The 18,953-nt window shown below is 43.3% G+C and overlaps 3 protein-coding genes and 1 non-coding gene across 6 annotated transcripts; 3 read left to right on the top strand and 1 right to left on the bottom strand.

Annotated features, from left to right (window-relative positions):
• Positions 1-4,930: 4,930 nt before the first annotated feature.
• On the bottom strand, positions 4,931-6,903 carry glrx5 (glutaredoxin 5 homolog (S. cerevisiae)). Its single transcript, XM_030110373.1, has 2 exons — positions 6,514-6,903; positions 4,931-5,593 (listed from the first exon to the last, which is right to left on the bottom strand). Exons 1-2 carry the CDS (start codon positions 6,803-6,805, stop codon positions 5,421-5,423), a joined length of 465 nt encoding a protein of 154 aa, XP_029966233.1. The 5' UTR covers positions 6,806-6,903; the 3' UTR covers positions 4,931-5,420.
• Positions 6,904-7,348: 445 nt separating this feature from the next.
• prkrip1 (PRKR interacting protein 1) lies at positions 7,349-9,076 on the top strand. The gene has a single exon (XM_030110372.1). It carries the CDS (start codon positions 7,365-7,367, stop codon positions 7,944-7,946), a length of 582 nt encoding a protein of 193 aa, XP_029966232.1. The 5' UTR covers positions 7,349-7,364; the 3' UTR covers positions 7,947-9,076.
• LOC115402548 (small Cajal body-specific RNA 13) lies at positions 8,304-8,585 on the top strand. The gene has a single exon (XR_003933143.1).
• Positions 9,077-9,329: 253 nt separating the features above from the next.
• On the top strand, positions 9,330-17,479 carry clmnb (calmin b). Of its 3 annotated transcripts, none has more exons than XM_030110370.1 (10): positions 9,330-10,349; positions 10,654-10,715; positions 10,802-10,897; positions 11,356-11,439; positions 11,545-11,637; positions 11,734-11,960; positions 12,046-12,239; positions 12,531-12,613; positions 14,184-15,550; positions 16,621-17,479. In XM_030110370.1, exons 1-10 carry the CDS (start codon positions 10,280-10,282, stop codon positions 16,745-16,747), a joined length of 2,403 nt encoding a protein of 800 aa, XP_029966230.1. In that variant the 5' UTR covers positions 9,330-10,279; the 3' UTR covers positions 16,748-17,479. The 3 variants fall into 3 exon arrangements, with proteins under 3 accessions (XP_029966230.1, XP_029966229.1, XP_029966231.1); XM_030110369.1 differs by having other exon boundaries at positions 16,618-17,479; XM_030110371.1 differs by lacking the exons at positions 9,330-10,349; positions 10,654-10,715 and having other exon boundaries at positions 10,846-10,897; positions 11,802-11,960; positions 16,618-17,479.
• Positions 17,480-18,953: the final 1,474 nt, after the last annotated feature.

Genomic DNA, 18,953 nt, shown 5'->3' with positions numbered 1-18,953 from the left:
ACACACACGGCTTGATATGTGGATTCCTCCTTCACCAGGAAATACAACAGAACAAGGGATGAAGACTATGAAAAGCATCAAAATAAACTGATTAAAAACAAAGGCAGAAAAAGGAGAATCAATAAGGGAAAGCTTTATATTGATAATGGTCATAAAATACATAAAATCTATTGTTTAATGGAAAGTTTGGGCTGATAAAAGTGTTTTAAGCCCTGATTTAAAAGAATGAGTGTTTTTTTTTTGTCTTGACTGACATGGAGTCAAGGTAAACGCCGACCTTTAACCTTTAATCTTTGAGGTGAAAAACAGTTCTGACGTATCCGCTCATTAATTTCATTTCTGCACTCACTCAGCAGGTGTCAGAGGCTGTGGTCGTTCACTGACACTGATATAAAGAGCTGAATGTTATCTGCATAATGTAATGTTCTTTATCTGAGGCAGAGGGAGCGTGTGGATGTTTAACTTATTATTCATAGCTGTTGGGATCTGCAGGCAAAAAAAAAATCATTATTCAGACCGAAGAAAAATGCAGTATTTCAATAATTTTAAGAATTAAAATACTTATTTCATTTTCTTATCATGAGCTCCTCTGATAAATTAAATTAAAAATGGACAGGCATCTGTGAGTCGAGCTGGAGGTCTGCCACTTTGAAAACCGGACGGAAACACCGGAAACACACAACAGCTTCTGAGCTGCTAAAATAAATTCAGCCAATCGATCAGCTCACTGACAGAATGGGACAATAATCGGTTGATTTTAGAATGAGGATTACAGGATGTCCTACACACTTTACATTAAACTGAGTGCTAAAAGTCCTAAAAGAGTTGGAACACAGTGTACAATGTAAATACAACCCTTATTTTGAAAAGCTTTGGATGTGGAAGTGTAAACTGTAAATACATTGATATTCAGTAGTCAAAAAGCAATATTTTATTTATAGTACAATACAACACGTATCCAATGTTGAAGTGAGACATGACACCCCATCCTAAACAGTCACTTTTTCTAATAACTGCAACATATCACAGAAAAAGAGGGTTGAGAGCGACGGAAGGATGCAAAATCAACTGAAGGAGCAATAGGCCTGTTTTCTGGTAGATTGAGATGAAAATTAGATCAGTTCAGAAGTCAGTGACATGTTTCTGTGGAGAATGAACTTGAAGGCCCTGTTTACACCATGTTTTCAACTGAAAATGCAACTTTTCCTAGAGTCTTGTGTGTCCGTTTATGCAACAATTATTCATGGAGCAACTGTAGATGCAACTTTTTGAAAACGCGCCGACTCCATCTCTTGGGGAAAACACAACTTTCTGGAAACATTTATCCTCCGTCTTCGCTGCTACTGCGCATGCGCACCACAGACATAGTTTTTTTTATTACGTTTCCGTGTAAATGTGAAACTTTTCTGAAACAGAAATGCAAAAACTGATACGTTGTAAAGGAGCCTCGAGCTTCTCTAGAAGAGTCTTCTTGCGAGAGAAATGCTGCAGACGGCGAGGATGAACTGAATCACAGTAATCAGTGATTTGGAATGGACGTGTGTTTCCACACCAAGGAACACTGTGCAGGTTTCAAACCGTGTCTCAACTTCAGCTGCTTTTTTCCCCTGATCGATAACATGGCCCGATGCATTAGCTGATGAATGGCAGCAGAATAAAAATGTTGATTTCGCTCTCGGCGCGATGGAGGACTAATTACTTGAAGAGAGTAATGTCATTACGGCTGAGCCGGACTGAGAGGATGAACTGAATCGCAGTAATCAGCGAACGACGCACCGATCGATGCATCTGAATGGGATCATTTATGTTTCTCCACTGTTTCCTGTCATGTTCTATATATCGTTGACGTTTAGAGGTTAAAATTCGGGTCAGGTTACAAGAGAAGTCAAATGAGTGTTTAATAAAACTGTGAATCTTCTTGAGAAGGTGTTTTATAGTAGGTTCCCTTTAAACATTTGTAAATGCTACGATTCAGCGTGTTGTCTCTAACTGTGAATAAAACACTGCAGTCTTTAAATAACAATAAAACAAAAGCCAACATACTGTTATTGCTCATGTTTTCATCAGATCTGAGTGTGTGCAGAGAGAGAGAGAGCGAGTGACTTTTCCCCTGTAATTCTGCAGGAAAACGGTGAGTTTTCAGGGCAGGATTCAGCCCCGCAGCAGCAGCAGCAGCACAATTATAAACCCGGGGAAGAAAAATGGCACAGAAACAGAAACACACACGCTGAGCGTCTTCTCTTTCTGCTCCACTTCATCCGTCGTTGAGGGCCGAGACGCAGCAGCAGCTCACAAATAAGAACAGTCATCATTACGTGGAGGCTCGTAAGAAAAGACTCCTGCAGGCCTCTGAAGGTTAAAGAACAAATGATGTGCTACTGTTCCTGTTTGAAGAGAAAAAGCCTCAAAGGAAATTACCGAAACAACGGTCACGACTTCATGTACTTCACCAGAAAATAACTTGTTCAGTCTTGACAGGGTCCAGCAGCACATCCAGGCTGCTGGACCCTGTCAGGACACAATTTATTTGGTGGTTTTCAGCTGATCTGGAGTTTTTTTATGAGCCATTTCTGGCCCATGGACCTTATGTTTGACACCCCTGCCTTAAAAATCAAACCCGGGGCCCCTGGTTGAGAATCAGTGATGAATATAATCAGTTTAAAAACATGCTCCTCACATACTATATCCCACAAAGGTTTCCATGTGTTGCATGGAAGCAAAGAAAATTGTTTTCCTATAAAGCACAAAAACTGTGACAAGTTAAAATTCGGTTCAGTCATGTTGACTGAAAAAGAAACAATGAAGGCCCATTAGATTCATAACGAAATTTCATTTATATTACTTGATATTTTCTTGAACGCTATTCACTGAATTGTAATCTCTATTAATGATATGAATGAGGTAAAACAATCTGCGCTCATATTTGATAAGAGGAAAATACCTTCAAATAAACGTATCAATAACTATTTCAACTTCGAGTGTTCTAATAATAATAGTAATTAAATACATTTTAAATAATCTATTTTAACAAATTCGTAAATATGGAACATTTTTCCTCCTTTCAATTTTAATTTCTACTCGATTTTTACGCAATGAAGAAAGACTGGAGTGATCTCTGGGGAGACACTGACACCTGCTGGACAAACTGCGGTACTGCACCAGCAGTGGTTTTCTGAAAACGTGCCTCAACAGGAAGGATTGAAAATCTGGACGAGAACCTGGTTCCTTCACTTGTAGGAGCTGAAGGACTATAAAGCAAAACTGGAGGAAACCGAAAAAACACCAACTTTTGCTTCGGAACAACATGCAAACTCTGCATCGAAACAATCATAATAATAAAATAAAACAACAACAAATGAAGAGTTGGCCTGAATATTTACTAACTGGTTATCAGGGGCCTTTTAGTGGTTTTAAAACAGAAAAATAAGCCAGTTTTGTTCAGCATAACAATCTTTCAAGACACCTGAAATAAAACTATACATCCTGACCACACATTGATATTTCAGGAAATCAAGTTAGTCTTTTGTGGCCACGAAGGATTAGTTTCAGGCCATGAAACAGTCATATGAGGCCATGAAATAGTCATTTGTGACCACAAAATAGTAATTTAATGTCATAAAAGAAATTTCAGGCCACCAATTAGGAATAGTAGAAGTGTCTGTAACTTATTTTATTGATGGATGTCCCAAAAAATGGAAATAAGCTACAAGTATTTCGATATTTTCATCTTTGAAGGGTAGGTTTATGATGTTAAAATGTAGTTTCAGAGGGCGTAAATTAAGATTAAGGTCAATATTTTCCCACATTTTGTCTTCTTCCATCAGATGTTATGGTGTGTGAGCTTGAAATCAGATGAAAAGCTTCAGAATGTTTGGCTTTCGGATAAAATGATATCATGAAAGTAGTGCAGAAGTGCTGATTTCCTCATCTTAAATAGTTCATTGGACCTAAAACCAACAAAACATGTCCAAATGACTTGCCATGCTACGTGCTGGTTTGTGTTGATCTGCTGAGAGATTAAAATGAACATATCAGCTTGTGAACCTCATCAGAAACGCAGAATGTTCACAGACTGATTCACTCCGAGTCGGAGCAGATTTCTGGGAACAAAACGTTCCAGGACGGGACTGAAAGGTTCTGTTCCTCTCGGCTCGTTTCCACTCATCGCCGACGTTTCACGAAGCGCTGAGGAGTTTCTGAACGTCAGGTTCAGGTCAACAGTGAAGCAGAACACCTGTAAGAAGTTAACAATCGACATGTGAAGTCATTTTTAGAAGCCGGTGTCAAATTACGAGCACATGATGCTGCAGCTCAGCGGCCTCAGTTCTGAAAGGAAGAGTCCAGGCTGAATATGATCAATCAGGACTTGAATCTGCCGTGATGGATCAGATATGATTGTTAATGAGGATTATACGACTCTCTACAGTTCTGAGTTTTAAAGTTTCAGTTTGAGCGCTTCTTAATTCTTCAGTTTGGAAGTGAATCATTACGATAAAAATGACGGCCCGGTGGAGGCTTAGCACACTGCAGATAGTTTAGTTTTTATCACTTTTGTTGCCCCGTGTTTCTATTCATGCCTTGTGCAACATTTCTTTAAAAATAATTGTTATGACTTGGGTGTGAATCATCTAGACGGAGACAAAGAGACCAGGAAAACCCGGTGGAGGTTCTTCAGCTCCGTTAAACTCTGTAAAGCTTTCAACAAGCCTTCTGACTCAGCATGCTTCAGCAGCTAGCGGGAAGAAGAGGCAGACAGCAGCCGGCTGGAGATTCCCTGGAGACGGAGCACAAATCTGCTCTGTGGCGTTAAAGAGTTAAAACCACCAGCACCGAGGGGGCGGAGCTTCAACACAGCTCAGATTTACTGGTAGAATCTGAAACATCCAGACCTCAGGAAGACTTTTATCAAGCGTTCCCAACTAACAAGTCAGTCTGTGTCACAAAATATTTAATCGGTGCAGGGTTTACATCTAAAATACATTTAATATTAAGCCTTCAATGTACAATAATATCTTACAGATACTAGATCATCGTTGCTTGGATTATACAGCAGGAGAAACACTTTGGTTTCCCTTCAGTGGTGAACACTGCAGGCTCTGGACCGCTGTAACAGACGGAGACGGGCTGCTTCAGTCCGGCCTGCGGTGAATCCGTCCACTTCGGGAGAAACATGCAGCGCATCCGGCCGAGTTTGTTGCGTTTCCAGTGGGCGCCGGCGTGAAAACAGAGGTTTGGAGGAGGAGAGGAGAGAGGAGATAACGAAGCCGCGTGAAAAAGATTTTAAAACAACTATGAAAGTATGAAGGTGTTGCTGTTGTCCGATCTCTGCTCCTCCTCCTCCCGTCACTTCCTCTCTGGGTTCAGAAGGTGGAGATGGAGGTGGAGGGCGTCACCCCGATCAGCGTGTCCTCTGTCCCGCCTCACTTGGACTCCTTGTCGGCATCCAGCAGCGCCGAGTTGATGCCGAGCTTCTTCAGCTCGTCCACCAGGTCCCCGTTCTGGTGCATCTGCAGCAGGATGTCGCAGCCGCCCACGAACTCGCCGTTGAAGTACACCTGAGGGATGGTGGGCCAGTTGGAGAACTCTTTCACTCCTGCGGAGGACGGACGAGACAAAAACACACAGTCAAGCTCCGGTGGATTTGACAAGAAGTCCTGAGAGCCTGAGAGAGTTTATCTATCAGTGATCGATTAATCTGTTCCGTTTCAGCGTACAGGGTCATTTTTGCCATTCTGAAAGTATCAAGCCAATTCTGTGGTCAGGTGAAGAAGAAACGCTTCACTCATCTCAAAAACAAATTCCTTTTTCCACACTTCCTCATTAGGTGCTCTGAGGAGATGATGGGGGGGGTTAAGGGTCACACTCAGGGACTCAAAATTATGATCGCAAATCTACTTCTTTAACCTCATTAACCTAATAATGAAATTAAGTAGAAAAAAATACGGCCATTTCTCAGAGGGTGGACCAGATTGTGGTCTCTTGCTGGCCAGTTTTGTCCCCTGGGCCTTATGTTTGACACATACTGCCCTGCATGTTGAAATGATGAAAAATTCCCAGAATGTAGTCCGTACAACCAGCAGTGTTGAAATAATGTTACTGCCGGGTCACATGGAAAACGTCTTGTTCCTTGTCACATATTTGCTGTCGTTGTGTGAAACAGGAAAGGCCCTGGGTGTGACAAAGCAGCAGGTTTTTTGGTGTGGACAGAGAAAAACCAGAGCCACACCCTGAAGTCCTGCTGCAGCACACTGATAAAAAAACCCCAGAAAAACCTCCCAGAAGCAGCTGAAGGAGGAGAAGTGAGGGGTTAGTCACTGTCACCCAACACACCTCAACAGAAAACAGCCTGACAAGCTCCACTAGCCTGAAAATGACTCACACGAGAGCGAGAGAGAGCTGTGATCAGAGGAGGATCAAGTTAGGGACAATGTCTGATCAGATTAGGGTTCGTGTCAGGTAAAGGTGTTGGTTCAACCTGTGGCGCGTGTCGCCGGATCACGTCAGGTTACTGACCTTGTCTCAGGTCCTGGTCCTCCAGCACGTTGTAAGCCGCGTAGTTGTCCACTCCGTGCATGCGGAGGATCTGCACCACGGCGTTACTGAAGCCGCACATAGGCTGAGCCGGCGTCCCCTTCATGAAGACCACCACCTTGTCCTTCTTCACCATGTCCCCAAGGTCCTTCTGGAGGTCCGCTGCCGCGCACAGGAGCCGCGCCGAGGCCGGCCGCGGGCCCACCGGTCCGGACAGAAACAACGCGGCCCCGGACCGCACACACCGGGCGGTGGCTCCCAGCAAACTGTTCATGGTCTTTGGTGAGCTTAGAGAGTGAAAATAAATGCCGGAAACTGAGTGGAACTCACTTATAAAGGAGCAGGAGCCGAAAGCCTGCGGGTCAAAACATCGACGCACCACGCTGATAAAAGTAGGCGGGACCTAAACTCTGATTGGACAAACGAAATCTGCCCTCGTTTCTCATTGGTTACGCTATACGTCAATAAAAAAGTTACACAAGAAATACTAGTCAAATTCTTCATTCGATTATATATTATTATGACTATACAAACAGGTGTATTCTTGTACTTGTTGTTTTACATTTTTGTGAATAGAATGAAAATTAAATTAAATTTTTTTTTAAGGACATCCGGGTCTCTCGCTGTCAATCAAATAAACGTTACACAAGAAATACCTTCTAAATTTTTTATTACATAATATTTTATCATCAATATAAAAACATGTATTCTTGCCGTGGTTATTTTTCAAATTTAAACTTTGAAAAGAACAAAACTGAAATTTAAAAATATACATTGTAAGGACATCCGGGTCACCACGTACAAAGCGGAAGAAGACGGTGGGGGTTTGAAAGATGGCGGCGCACACACAGAAGAACAACAAGTCGGGGAAACCTGGAGGAAAAGAGGCTCAGCCGCTCATCATCGCCAAGACTCCGGCGGAGGAGCAGCGGCTGAAGTTGGAGCGGCTGATGCGGAACCCGGAGAAGGCCGCTCCCATCCCGGACCGGCCCAAAGAGTGGAACCCGCGGGCTCCGCCGGAGTTCGTCCGGGACGTGATGGGCTCCAGCGCGGGAGCGGGCAGCGGCGAGTTCCACGTCTACCGGCACCTGCGGCGCAGGGAGTACCAGAGGCAGGACTTCCTGGACAAGATGTCCGAGAAGCAAGACCGGGACCAGCGGTACCTGCACAAGGTGGAGGAGAACAAGCAGGCGGCGGAGGAGAGGACCGCCAAGCGGCGGAAGAAGCGAGAGAAGCTGAAGCAGAAGAAGATGTTGGCGAAGAGAGCCAAAGAGGAGGAGAAGAAGAAAAAGGAGGAGGGAGAGGAGACGGACGAGGAGGAGAAGAGCTCCGAGAGCAGCGACGAGGAGGAGAAGGAGGAGAGGGAAGCTGAGGATGATGCGGAGGTTCCGAGCTTCATCATGGGGAGGAAATGAATCCCATAGAGACAGTCAGGACTTTTGTTTTTAACTGAACACTTTGTGGATGTTTTCCCACAAAACGCAAGAAAACTGTCATCGAAGCCTGTAAGGGACTAACTACTGAAGTCTGCAAGATCCAGACATTTATCTGCAGTCAGACCTGGACTTTGAGCCACTGACTGGTTTGATAAAGGAAAAAGCTCTCAGTAATGGAGCAGACTTTTTTTTGCCATAGTTAGGCTACATTTACCAACCTTTTTAGCTCCATGTCACTGAACTGTCAGATCTGTGTTTTTGTTTAATTTTATGAATAAACGCTTTCATCTGAAGTTCCAATCTTTTCAGAATTCGTCCTGATTTGTTGTCTGTGCTTCGCAGCCTTGTGAAGTTGCTCTTGGCGAAGCCCGTCGCCTGTGGGTGTTCAGCAAGGCTGCAGACAGCAACTCAAAGAATGAAAAGGCGTGACTCCCGGAGGATCGGGAGGTTCACGTGCGATGTTCCTTGAACAGATTACCTTTCCTGCTTTCCACGGTGGCCCGGCCTCGCTCGGTGGCCGTCGCCTTTCTTGAGGCAGGTAGAGAAAGAGCCTGGCAGCTAGATATTGTTTGAAACAGGAGGAGCTTTTCCTGTCAGGCACTGCCAGCTGCCACAGCAACACTTCTGGTTCTTATATGAGAGAAAGCAAAATTAACCAAAATACTCGGTCTTCAGCAAGTATTGTGTTTTAGAAACAAGATTTTAAAGGTAACTCATTTATTTGCTTAGAGATCATCAGTGTAATTTTAATAATTTTGATATGTTGAAATAAAGTGAGATTAACAGAAACGTCAACTTTCTGATCCTCTTCATGAGAAATATGTCATAATCTGCTTTGGAGAGCTGAATAAAGATGTGGAAATAGAAATAATCATTTCATATGAGCTCTGCCATCATAAGTCATCAATAATCACATCCATACTGATTTTCTGGATAACTTTAATTTGACAGCAGTACAAATAAAAAGATGGTTTATTTCTTAGATTTCTCAGACGGCACCTTCGTCATTCCTCTGTCTCATAAAGCATGATGACCGTTATTGATCACAATGTCGTCATTGATTGTGTCCGATCAGTAATGTAATCACTGGCTAAAGTAAACATCCATCCACCTTCCACTGCTTTATTCAAGGTAAGATGACAGGATGGGGCGATCCCAGGATACTGCTGGTGAAGGCATCAACAAATGTGATAAACGGCAGTGAGGGACGTATCATAAGTTTTACAGTTAATCTTGAATCATCACACCGCAGCAGAAAAGTAATTTGGTCATCTGGATTTATCTGAGCAGACAACCACACCCGGAAGATTTCACATCTACAGGCGTGTTCGCAGTCATCGGTTTACCTCAGATGTACGGTTTTGGAATGTGGGAGGACATTTCTCAGAGAGAACGTGCAAACTCAGCACAGACAGATGATCAAGCCTGAACTCGTTAAAAGGTCAGTGTGAGGCAATAGTGAAAAATGTGCCTTGCTCCGCAGTCCACTGAATACGTGAAGAAAAAAACAACCAAGACATGCCTGTTATGAGCAAAATGTAAACAGAAATTAGTCTTACTGACCTAAAATACAAGTAAACACATCCTCACAGTCTTCCTGCAGTCAACTGTTAGGTTACTTATCACTGAGAAATCCTGATAGAAATGAAAATGACTATTACTACTGGCTGATTACATCCAAAATGGTCACATTTTGCTCATTATTGGCCACGTTGTGCCAAGCACCTTGTTTATCTAGCTAGCAACTGTTACCTCACGAAGTTGTTTCACAGTAGAAATAAAGATGATTAATGCAACAGTTTGGTTTTTATTTACTCAGACTCTAAATTCAGAAACATGTAATCTTGACAAAGACGGACAGACTCAGAAAAAGTGACCTAGAGCAACAATAACTCATTAAAGCCGTGAAACTAATTTTCTATCAAGAGATATGTAGCTGTTGTTGAAGAAAATTCAAGTCAACTGTCGTCTCGGCCTTCAATAAGCAGTTCTGTTTCATGTGGCCCTTTGGGAAAATTAGCTGCCCAGGCTTGGAGACGATCAGCCTGTAACTTCCAGCAGTCATTCCACACTCCTTCATTTAAACATTTGAAGAACTGCAGACTTCCAAACCCCGGCCTGCTGGTGTGTGAGTGGGAGTGGTGCCAGCGGCTTCAGCGTGTTCAGGCAGGACGGGCTGTCTTCCTCGCTCTGCCTTTCCTCCACGGTTACTCTGCGGGGAAACCTCGGAGCTCCTCTAATTGCCGACATTTCCAAGTCTTTTATGTCGCACTACGATGGAGCAGTAGCAGAGTGACTCACTTTGACTGAGGATGCAGGACGACTGGGATTCACAGAGGAAACCAGAGGGAGAGATCAGAGATCAGCGTGTGCAGCCTCGAGGTACAGTCTTATGGAAATTACTTACACCGAGTCATCTTAACAGTTTAATCCCAGCGTATGGAGCTGTAAGGGAAGAGAGATTCTTTTACATTTGGCGCATTTCTACTACCTTGTAAAGTATCGTTTCAGTATGTGTCTCTGGCGTTGGATTGCTCAATCAGCTTCAGTCTGAAACTCTGTCGAGAGGCATGTAATGAACATGAAGGGGCAGATTAAAGACACTTCGTCTCAACCTCAGGTGCAGCACCAAACCTCCAGCGTGCTGCACACTTAAGGCGTGTTTTCATGTTTTCTCGTCCGTCAGATGAGAGGACCGCGGTGCAGCAGAGGGTCTTCACCCGATGGATGAACGTGTTCCTGCAAAGAGTAAGGTCACAAATCAGCGCCGCTTCAGGCCGCACGTCTTCCCAGACTCACACTCACCCGCCGGGGTCGCCTGGTGTTGTTTCCAGCGGGATCCTCCGATCCAGGTGCTCGACCTGTTCTCAGACGTTCAGGATGGCCGGGTACTCATGGCGCTGCTGGAGGAGCTGTCCGGCTGCAGACTGGTGAGAATCCTGGAGGGACCGTGAACAACCAGATAACACGAGTTACTAAATTATCGACAGGAGGAGCTTTGGAGAAACTCTTAGCTTGTTGTTGTTTCTACTAAACTTGTAGCTTTCTCTGTTTGCTGACTTTCGATAAGCTCTTAATGACAGTTTCCTGTAATTTTGGTCCCTATATAAACACTACGGGCCACAATGTGCTGCTGTGAGTCCAACTTCCTCCTCTCAGTGAGAACATCTCCCACTGAAGTCTGGTTGGAGGCTTTCCTGCATCTAATTTGTTTGTTGTGTCTCGGTCCTCTGATTTCCTGAAACATGTGACTGAGGTAAAGTGGCTGCTTTAAGCTGTCTGTGGGTTTTGAATTTGAGACTGGTGATCTGTCACGATGGAAGATCAATGGCTGCAGATAAACACTATTTCCCATGATGCTTGTTTTCCGCTCTCTCTCTCTTCTTAGCTTTACAGATTCAGGTCATCTTCTCATCGCATTTTCCGGCTTAACAACATTTCCAAGGCGCTGGCTTTCCTGGATGACAGGCATGTGAGTGCTGTTGCTTGTAAACATCGTGCTGATGCTTTGACATGTTGTCTAATCTTAATTTAAGATCTGGTGTGGCGGCTCTGGGACTGTCGTATTATCACACAGGTGAAGCTGCTCGGCATTGATGCCACTGGAGTCTCCGACGGCGTTCCCTCTGTTGTTCTCAGTCTCATTTGGAATCTCATCCTGCATTTCCAGGTTGGTCTTCACTCATCTACTACAGGCGTGTCCAACATAAGGCCCGTGGACATCTATGTGCTTGTGTTTTCTTAATATTATTTTACACTAAAACAGGTGAAGGAGGTGATGGGAGGCCTTCACAGGCGTTTGTCTTCAAGCCTCACCTCCTTATCTGTGAGCAGTTACCCATCCTCCGATGACCTCTCACCCCGGGGAGATGAGCCTGGCAGCTATTCCTCCAACACGCTGCCAAGCAAAGGCAGAAGAGCTGCAAGAGAGCCCAAGTACCATGGGAAGGCACTGAAGTCGCTGCTGCAGTGGGTCCAAAGATGCACTAAGAAGTACGAATGAAAGATCCCAATGCCTGTCAAACCATCTCCATCACCTTGACCCCAACAGCAACCGGTCATTTCATCTCCACGACAGGTATGGGATTGACGTGCAGGATTTTGGGAGGAGCTGGAGAAGTGGACTGGCATTCCTCGGCTTGATTAAGTCCATAAACCCAGACCTGGTGGATCTGAGGGAGAGTTTTTGTAAAGAGCCCAGGGAAAACATCCAGCAGGCCTTCATGATAGCCCAGCAAAGCCTGGACATACCGCCTCTGCTGGAGCCTGAAGGTAAAACAGTCCTGAAAGGTGTAAACACCTCACAAACAGTTTCATCAGTCATTTTCTTGTTCTTCACAACATAAGCATAATTTTCTTAGTATTTGGAGCACATATATCACCTTTTAAAGACCTGGATTACAGCTCACAGAGATCTGTCTTCATGTTTACCTCGCTTGATATGAGCACCAAGAGGATTTTTTTTTGTGTTTTTTTGTTTTCCTCATCACATTAAAGCTCACTGTGGTCCTTCAGAAATATAAAGGTCTCCTGGGTCACAGTCTGAAATCAATCTCTCTTCAGATGTAATGAGCTCTTCACCGGATGAAAAGTCCATCATCACCTATGTGTCGATGTTCCTCGGCCTTCATTCACTCTCAAATGAGGTCAGTGTGCATTCTCTCTCTCTCCCTCTCTCTCACTTTTTCTCAAAACAACAAAAGCAAATTGAAGCTTTGTGCAGGAGCATTTCTTCAGGGGGAAGATGAACAAATTAGTATTCAGCGTCTCTCTGTGCCTGGAGGGTTCTTTAAGTGACAGATAAACAAGAAAGTGAGTGAAGATTTATTTTCAAAACAAAATATCATAAAACACTTGGCGAACAGGTGGCATCAAACAGAGTGAAGCATCAAGCAGATATAATGACGCACCAAATAAAAAGCAAATACTACACCAGTTAGAAGCTCTTCAGAAGTCTCTTTTGAAAATCCTCTTGAGGGCTGGATAAATCAACTGTGAAAGGTGAAGTCTTCTAAAGTCTGATTCTTATTTTCAACTGATTTCAAAACTGCACTGGCAGCTCATGAAGAGAGCTGCATGATGAGGAGCAGGATGAATTCACTCTGAGAGTAGGCGGGTTTCAGGTTTTGCGGCTTTTCCATGCAGACTTATCGTGCTCAACCTTTTCAAGTGAAAACAGAAAACTTTCGTTAAATTTTTCGTGCAACAACATAACAGAAAGCCACAACGCAAGTGGAAAAAAAAGAATTTGTTTCCGGGGGAAAATATTTTTTGACGGACTATTATGATTGACGGAAAGTTTAGTGAACTGTAAGTAAAATATTGCTCTTCTATGATTGCGATTATTGTGCTTTCAAAATTTAGCAGTATTGGTCATCGTGCTGAAGCAGCCAAAACTTTATGTATGTGCTTTGATATCAGTCGTTTGGTTCCGTCTTAAAATATTGTCCCCCAGATCGGAACCAAAGGCCGTTCCACTAGAGAATTTAATAAATCGTGAATTAAATTAAATCAAATCAAATCAAATCAAATCAAATCAAATCAAATTAAATTAAATTAAATTAAGTAACTGTTAAAAAGACAATGAAAGGAAATAGTTGATTCAATAATAATAATAATAATTTGCTCAGAAGCAATATTTGCTCACTTTACATTATAACAGACTTAATTCAGCTGCATTACTTCCATTGACCACAAACATTACTTTAGTTTTATAGTTATACACCTCAGTTTTGTTTAGTCCTAATTTGGACGACCGTACAACAGTGGTTAGACCAACAAGGCTTCCATAGTTCAACTCTCTGAAAATGCTCTAACTCTGCCTCCATGGAATGTAGTAAAATGTAACTTTTCTGAATCACTGCTGCTGCTCATGTGGACCACAGCCCTAGTAAATAGATCTTCTTCAAGTAGATGGACAGTAACAACCGTGGAGGCACCCAAAGCCGTGCTGTCAGGGTGATTCTGTCAAAACATGCATGATGGAACAGCTATCAATGAAGTCTTTTGGACATGTCACTGTATATTGCACCAGAATATTTCAGAAAAATTGACTTTATGTTGATATTGTAGTCATTTTTTTTGGAGGAATTGGTTGTTCTTTTGCTAAAATATTGACATTTTCTTGAGTTGTATTCTGCTCCACAGCAAAGATAAACTTTAAAGCTTCATTTTAAAGGTTATTATGGGATTGACTGAGTTCTTTTCGTATTACAGGGTCATACAACAAATTCGGAAATTCCTGAAATCCCTAATTTTGGATCTCCAGAGTCAGTCGGTCTGGGTGAAACTCTCGCAGACGATCCAGAAGCACAAACGTTCCTCAAAGGCTTGGAGACGAGCAGCGAGCAGCAGCTGTGGAAACGGTGGTCCAGGAAGTCAGGAAGCACGCGTCCCGCTCTGCTCGGAACAAACGGAGAGACCAAAAGCGTCTCTGAGAGACCTTTAGTAAGGAACGCAGGCAGGAGTCGACGCTCTCTGCAGCCACCCAGTCCGCTGGACGCCACCGTGATCAGTCCAGAAATCCAGTCTTGGATGGAGATGGATTCAGGTCGGGGCCACGGCAAGCGGAGATCCGACGATAATCACATTTCCCTGAGCTCCGAGGAAGGAATCTATACCCTGCCAGCGTTGGATTCAGATGAAGAGGACGCTTACAGCTACATCCTGGACCTAAATAAAGACGTTTTTCAGCCATATAATCAGCTGAAGAGACAAGTACCAAAGGTTGAGGAGGAAACAGCAGAAGAAATGATTGAAGAGTTGAAACGTCCAGAGGTGTGTCAGACAGTTAACGGTGGCCTGGAGAGCCCAACATTACAGAGCGAAGATTTAGATCAGGGATCACTCATTGAGGCCGAGTCAGAAGTTCACAGGAAGTTTAATCTGGACATGAATGAAAGTTTCCTGAGAGAAGTAACGAACAACAGAGGTGAGTTTGACCCGGAGCCAGGAGCTGAGAGTGGAAGAAAAGAGGAGAGGCAACAGGGGAGAGCTGTTGGAGAACAGAGTAGCAGTGATGGAGGCTGCGGCGAGGAAGTGGAGGAGAAGAAAATGGAAAATGTGAGATGGGTGAAAGATGTCTCTGATGAAATCAGTAATGATGCGGTGAAAGCAAAGGTTTCTAAAGTGGCTTGTTGGCAGAAAAGTGTTGAGGAAGGAGAAGAAGGAGGGCTTTTTGAAAGACGAGTGAGCGAGTGGAGAGTGGCACAGGACGAGGATGAGAGAGAACATTTGGCAAGATGTGAGAATGTGCACAATTTAGGGAACATTGGAGAGGAGAGTGAAGTGAGGGAAAAGGAGCAGAGAATGAAGTCACAGAGTTGTGAAGTCAGAGGAAAAACTTTAATCACCCAGACTCCAGTCTCCACAAAGGGAGAAGGTGGCAGAAGCCGGGTCTTTGAGTGTCAAGGCAAAATACTTTCAATCAGAAATCCCAAAGATGAAGAGGAGATGGAAGAAACGAACACCAAGAACGATCAGGAGACAGCAGCAGAGAGGCCAGCTCATGAAAATGACACAGAGGACGAGGAGGACGCCCACCATGAAGACGATGCTGCGACTGCCGCCTCTCAGTCAGTCAGGTAGTGATCGATCCACACGGTCCTGCAGCCATCAGCTGAATGTATGGGAGCCTTGTTAGCACAGCAGATTGCTTTTGGCAACGCCAAAACGTGGTGTCAGGTGGTCATAGACTGATTTTAAACACCAAAGTCTGGCAAACTAGTGGTACACGAGGCCTGATTTTATACGGCGCCCCCTCCTTTGGCGATTTACATGTATGTAAATAACATATGCTTACAAAAGCAGTGGAACAGCTTTTGGTTTCCCCATTGTCTTTTATTTTTGGGATAACATGTCATTTAATTTACATGTTGAAAAAAATCACAAGTAAAAATTTGAAAAGCACAAACCCTCAACACAAAGTGAAAATCCTATAAATAAGTAACTAAATATAGATATGAAGGCTGTGTCATGTTGTTTTGACCTCTTAGATTTTAAATACTTTTACAGTGACTGACTGCCAATAATAGGGTTTTATAAAAAGTCTAGTCAGTTTGTTATCTGTTTCAGAACAGAGTTAAAATATGAATCATAATCTGCATCAACGATACTAAAGCTGCTGTGTCCACACTGATAAACACAGCGTTACTCTAAAAATAGCTATAATGATGGAAAATAAAGTTCAAGAGTGAAAAAAAACTTTACTTTATAACCTTTTTCCTAATCTAAATAAAGAAGTTAAAGATTTCACCAGTTTTTTTTAAACATCTGTTCTTCTGTAGTAAGAAGGGAGTATATCTGTATTAAACACATAACACTGAATTATTTTAATATCTGCTTTAACATCTTGCTGAGAAAATGAAACTGTGAAGTCGTTCTTTCAAAGTCTTCTTCTCACTTCATTTGTCTGTGACTCTGTTCAGACTCTTATTACAGCCTCCATTCTGATGAAACTTTGAATGATCAATTGCTGTTATGTATTCTAATTAAGATTGATTGATTTTTTATGAATACTTTTTTCATGCACATCATCACATTCTACTCCATGTTTTTGTTTTGCTGCTTTAATAGAACTCCTACTCAAAGCATGCGAGCGGCCCTGACTCCAACGTGTGTGTGTGTGTGTGTGTGTTTATCTGCTTTCCAGCAGTGAGGAGGGATTCGCTCCACCATCTCCACCCGCCTCCTGTGATTTAACCCCGTTGGAGCTGGAGGTGCTGCTGGTCCTGTGGATCCTGCTCTACTGCTGCCTCCTCCTGCCTCAGATGAACCTCTGAGTCTCCCCGCAGCGCATCCTTCTTATTACGATATGCTTATTAGTCCCGCTTTCTACTAATGAGCCGAACAGGGACACCTCAGGCCGGGCCCACTCTCTATCTGTGTCACCGAATTTCCCTCATGGCGATTATTTAATGATTGTTTGTTTCTGTCTGCCAGCAGATATAATTTGTAATAATTCGGGCTATAGTGTCAGATAAACTCTGTAATCCCCATTATTACACAGATTCCCAGCTGCTCGGTCTCATGCTGCAAACCTTATCAGACCTTGTTTTTTTTTTTTTTTTTGGTTTTGTTTTTTTTGCTGCATGCATGTGCAGATTAGAAGGAAAGCCTTCAGTCCTTTACAGTCTCAGTTGACTCAGCCGACCACATGAGGGCATCGCAGCTTCAGAGCAGCCAGCGTCTCTGCTGCCCACTGAGACTCCCGCCCGTTTAATTAAAGCTGTATTGAGATTAATCTGATCGTATTTAATGAGCTCTTTGGCATTTTGCAGCCTCTTAATGTGTCATTTGTGGCTGAAGATGTGTACAGTTTGGCTGCTTTTCATCTCAGTTGTGAGGATCTTTCCAGGCTTTCCTTCTGGATGTTTCTGTGACTGTACAGGGTTTCCCCGAGAAAACTTGCTAAGCCTGGTGGTTGGACTGCTCGAGAAGCCCACCGTCTTTATGCAAAAAAAAAAAAAAGTTGACATTATGATTATTTTGTGTTATTGTAACATTAACATTAATTAAATGCAGAGTTTTACAAAAAGGCACAATCTTAAAATAAAGTTTTAACAAACAAAAAATACAATTAAAATAAATATCAATTGTTTTCACTTAAGTGAAATCCTCGTGAATCTTAAAACAGCCATTGCTGTTCACATTTAAGGGTAAAATAAATTAACAAAAATAAAAAAGTGCAAACATGATCAAGGTGTAAAAACAGGGAACTCAGAGGCTGAAGAGGCATATCCAATCCAAGCCAATCCAATCCAACTTTATTTCTAAAGCACTTTAAAAACAACAGAGCTGACCAAAGTGCTGAACACGACAATAAAATTACAGTAAAGAAGAACAATAAAATAGTAAAATAACAGACACATAAAAAGTCAAACAACTCTTCCTGTATTCAAAGGCCAGGGAGAAAAGGTGAGTTTTAAGAGCGGACTTAAAAACAGGAAGTGAGTCTGTCTGTCTAAGATACAAGGGTAGATCATTCCATAGATTTGGACCCACTGCTGGACTGTGAGACCTTGTCTACTTTTTGAATGAAAAATTGAAGAAAAATGATTGAAAAATGATTAGATTGCTCACAGTTATTAATATAGTTAATATTTTAATATTGTACAAAACATGCTTACCATACTCAGTCTTGTAGGGCCATCCGCTAAATTTAGGGTTAGCTAACTGTAGTATCGCAGTAAATCATTGACTGTTTGACAGATTTACATCTTGCCGGTTGCTACAGTTAACACTTGTTGCTGCCATTATGTTCTTTAAAGCAGAACTTTGCAACTTTTTTACCTCAATAAATGTGTTTCAGAATCCCTGTGGGGCTAAACAAAGACTTGTCACGGTGATTCGCCTGTCCCTTCACTCTCCCCCGGGGTCTGTGTCCTGAAAACAGCGCTTGCAATTTCAGAGGAGCGGACCCGACTACATCTCGCGAGAACAAACCTGCTTTACGGCACTCATACGGAATTACAAGTATAAAAGCTGTTGGAGTGCGATATCTGTCGTTGTGTTGCAATAGACGATCTTTGCATGATGTGTTGATTGGTTCTAATTTCCGTTGGTAACTGAAAAATAAAGAGGAGTGGCACCTCTTCTCGTAGAAGTGAGCGCGAGTGAGTTCGCTGCACTGAGCTGAAAGCAGCATTTCTCTTTTTAATCAATCAATCATCTTTTTAAACATCTCTTTTTTAGTTTGAGTGTGCGAGGCAGGCATGTCTACGACGGAGGGAGCGACCAGAGGCAGGGCCGGCGCGGGCTTCTCAGGCACCCTGGGCAAGCCCGACACGAGCGCCCCGTGGTAGTGTCGCGGAGAGTCGCGCCGCGAGAGTTGTTGAGTCGAGCAGTCTGAGGGGCGCGAGCGAGCGAACCAAGCAGTGCGCTGCTCAAACGGCTGTCACAGCGGTGCGCCTCACGGCCTCATCAAGCGCCCCCTATGGCCCGGCGCCCTGGGCAAGTGCCCCGCATGCCCAGCCTAATCGCCGGCCC

This window comes from Salarias fasciatus, chromosome 15 (genome assembly GCF_902148845.1).
Source record: "Salarias fasciatus chromosome 15, fSalaFa1.1, whole genome shotgun sequence".
In the NCBI taxonomy this organism is placed as follows: Eukaryota; Metazoa; Chordata; class Actinopteri; order Blenniiformes; family Blenniidae; genus Salarias; species Salarias fasciatus.
Note: the sequence above shows the minus strand (reverse complement) of the source record. Positions and strands in the feature narration are given on the sequence as shown.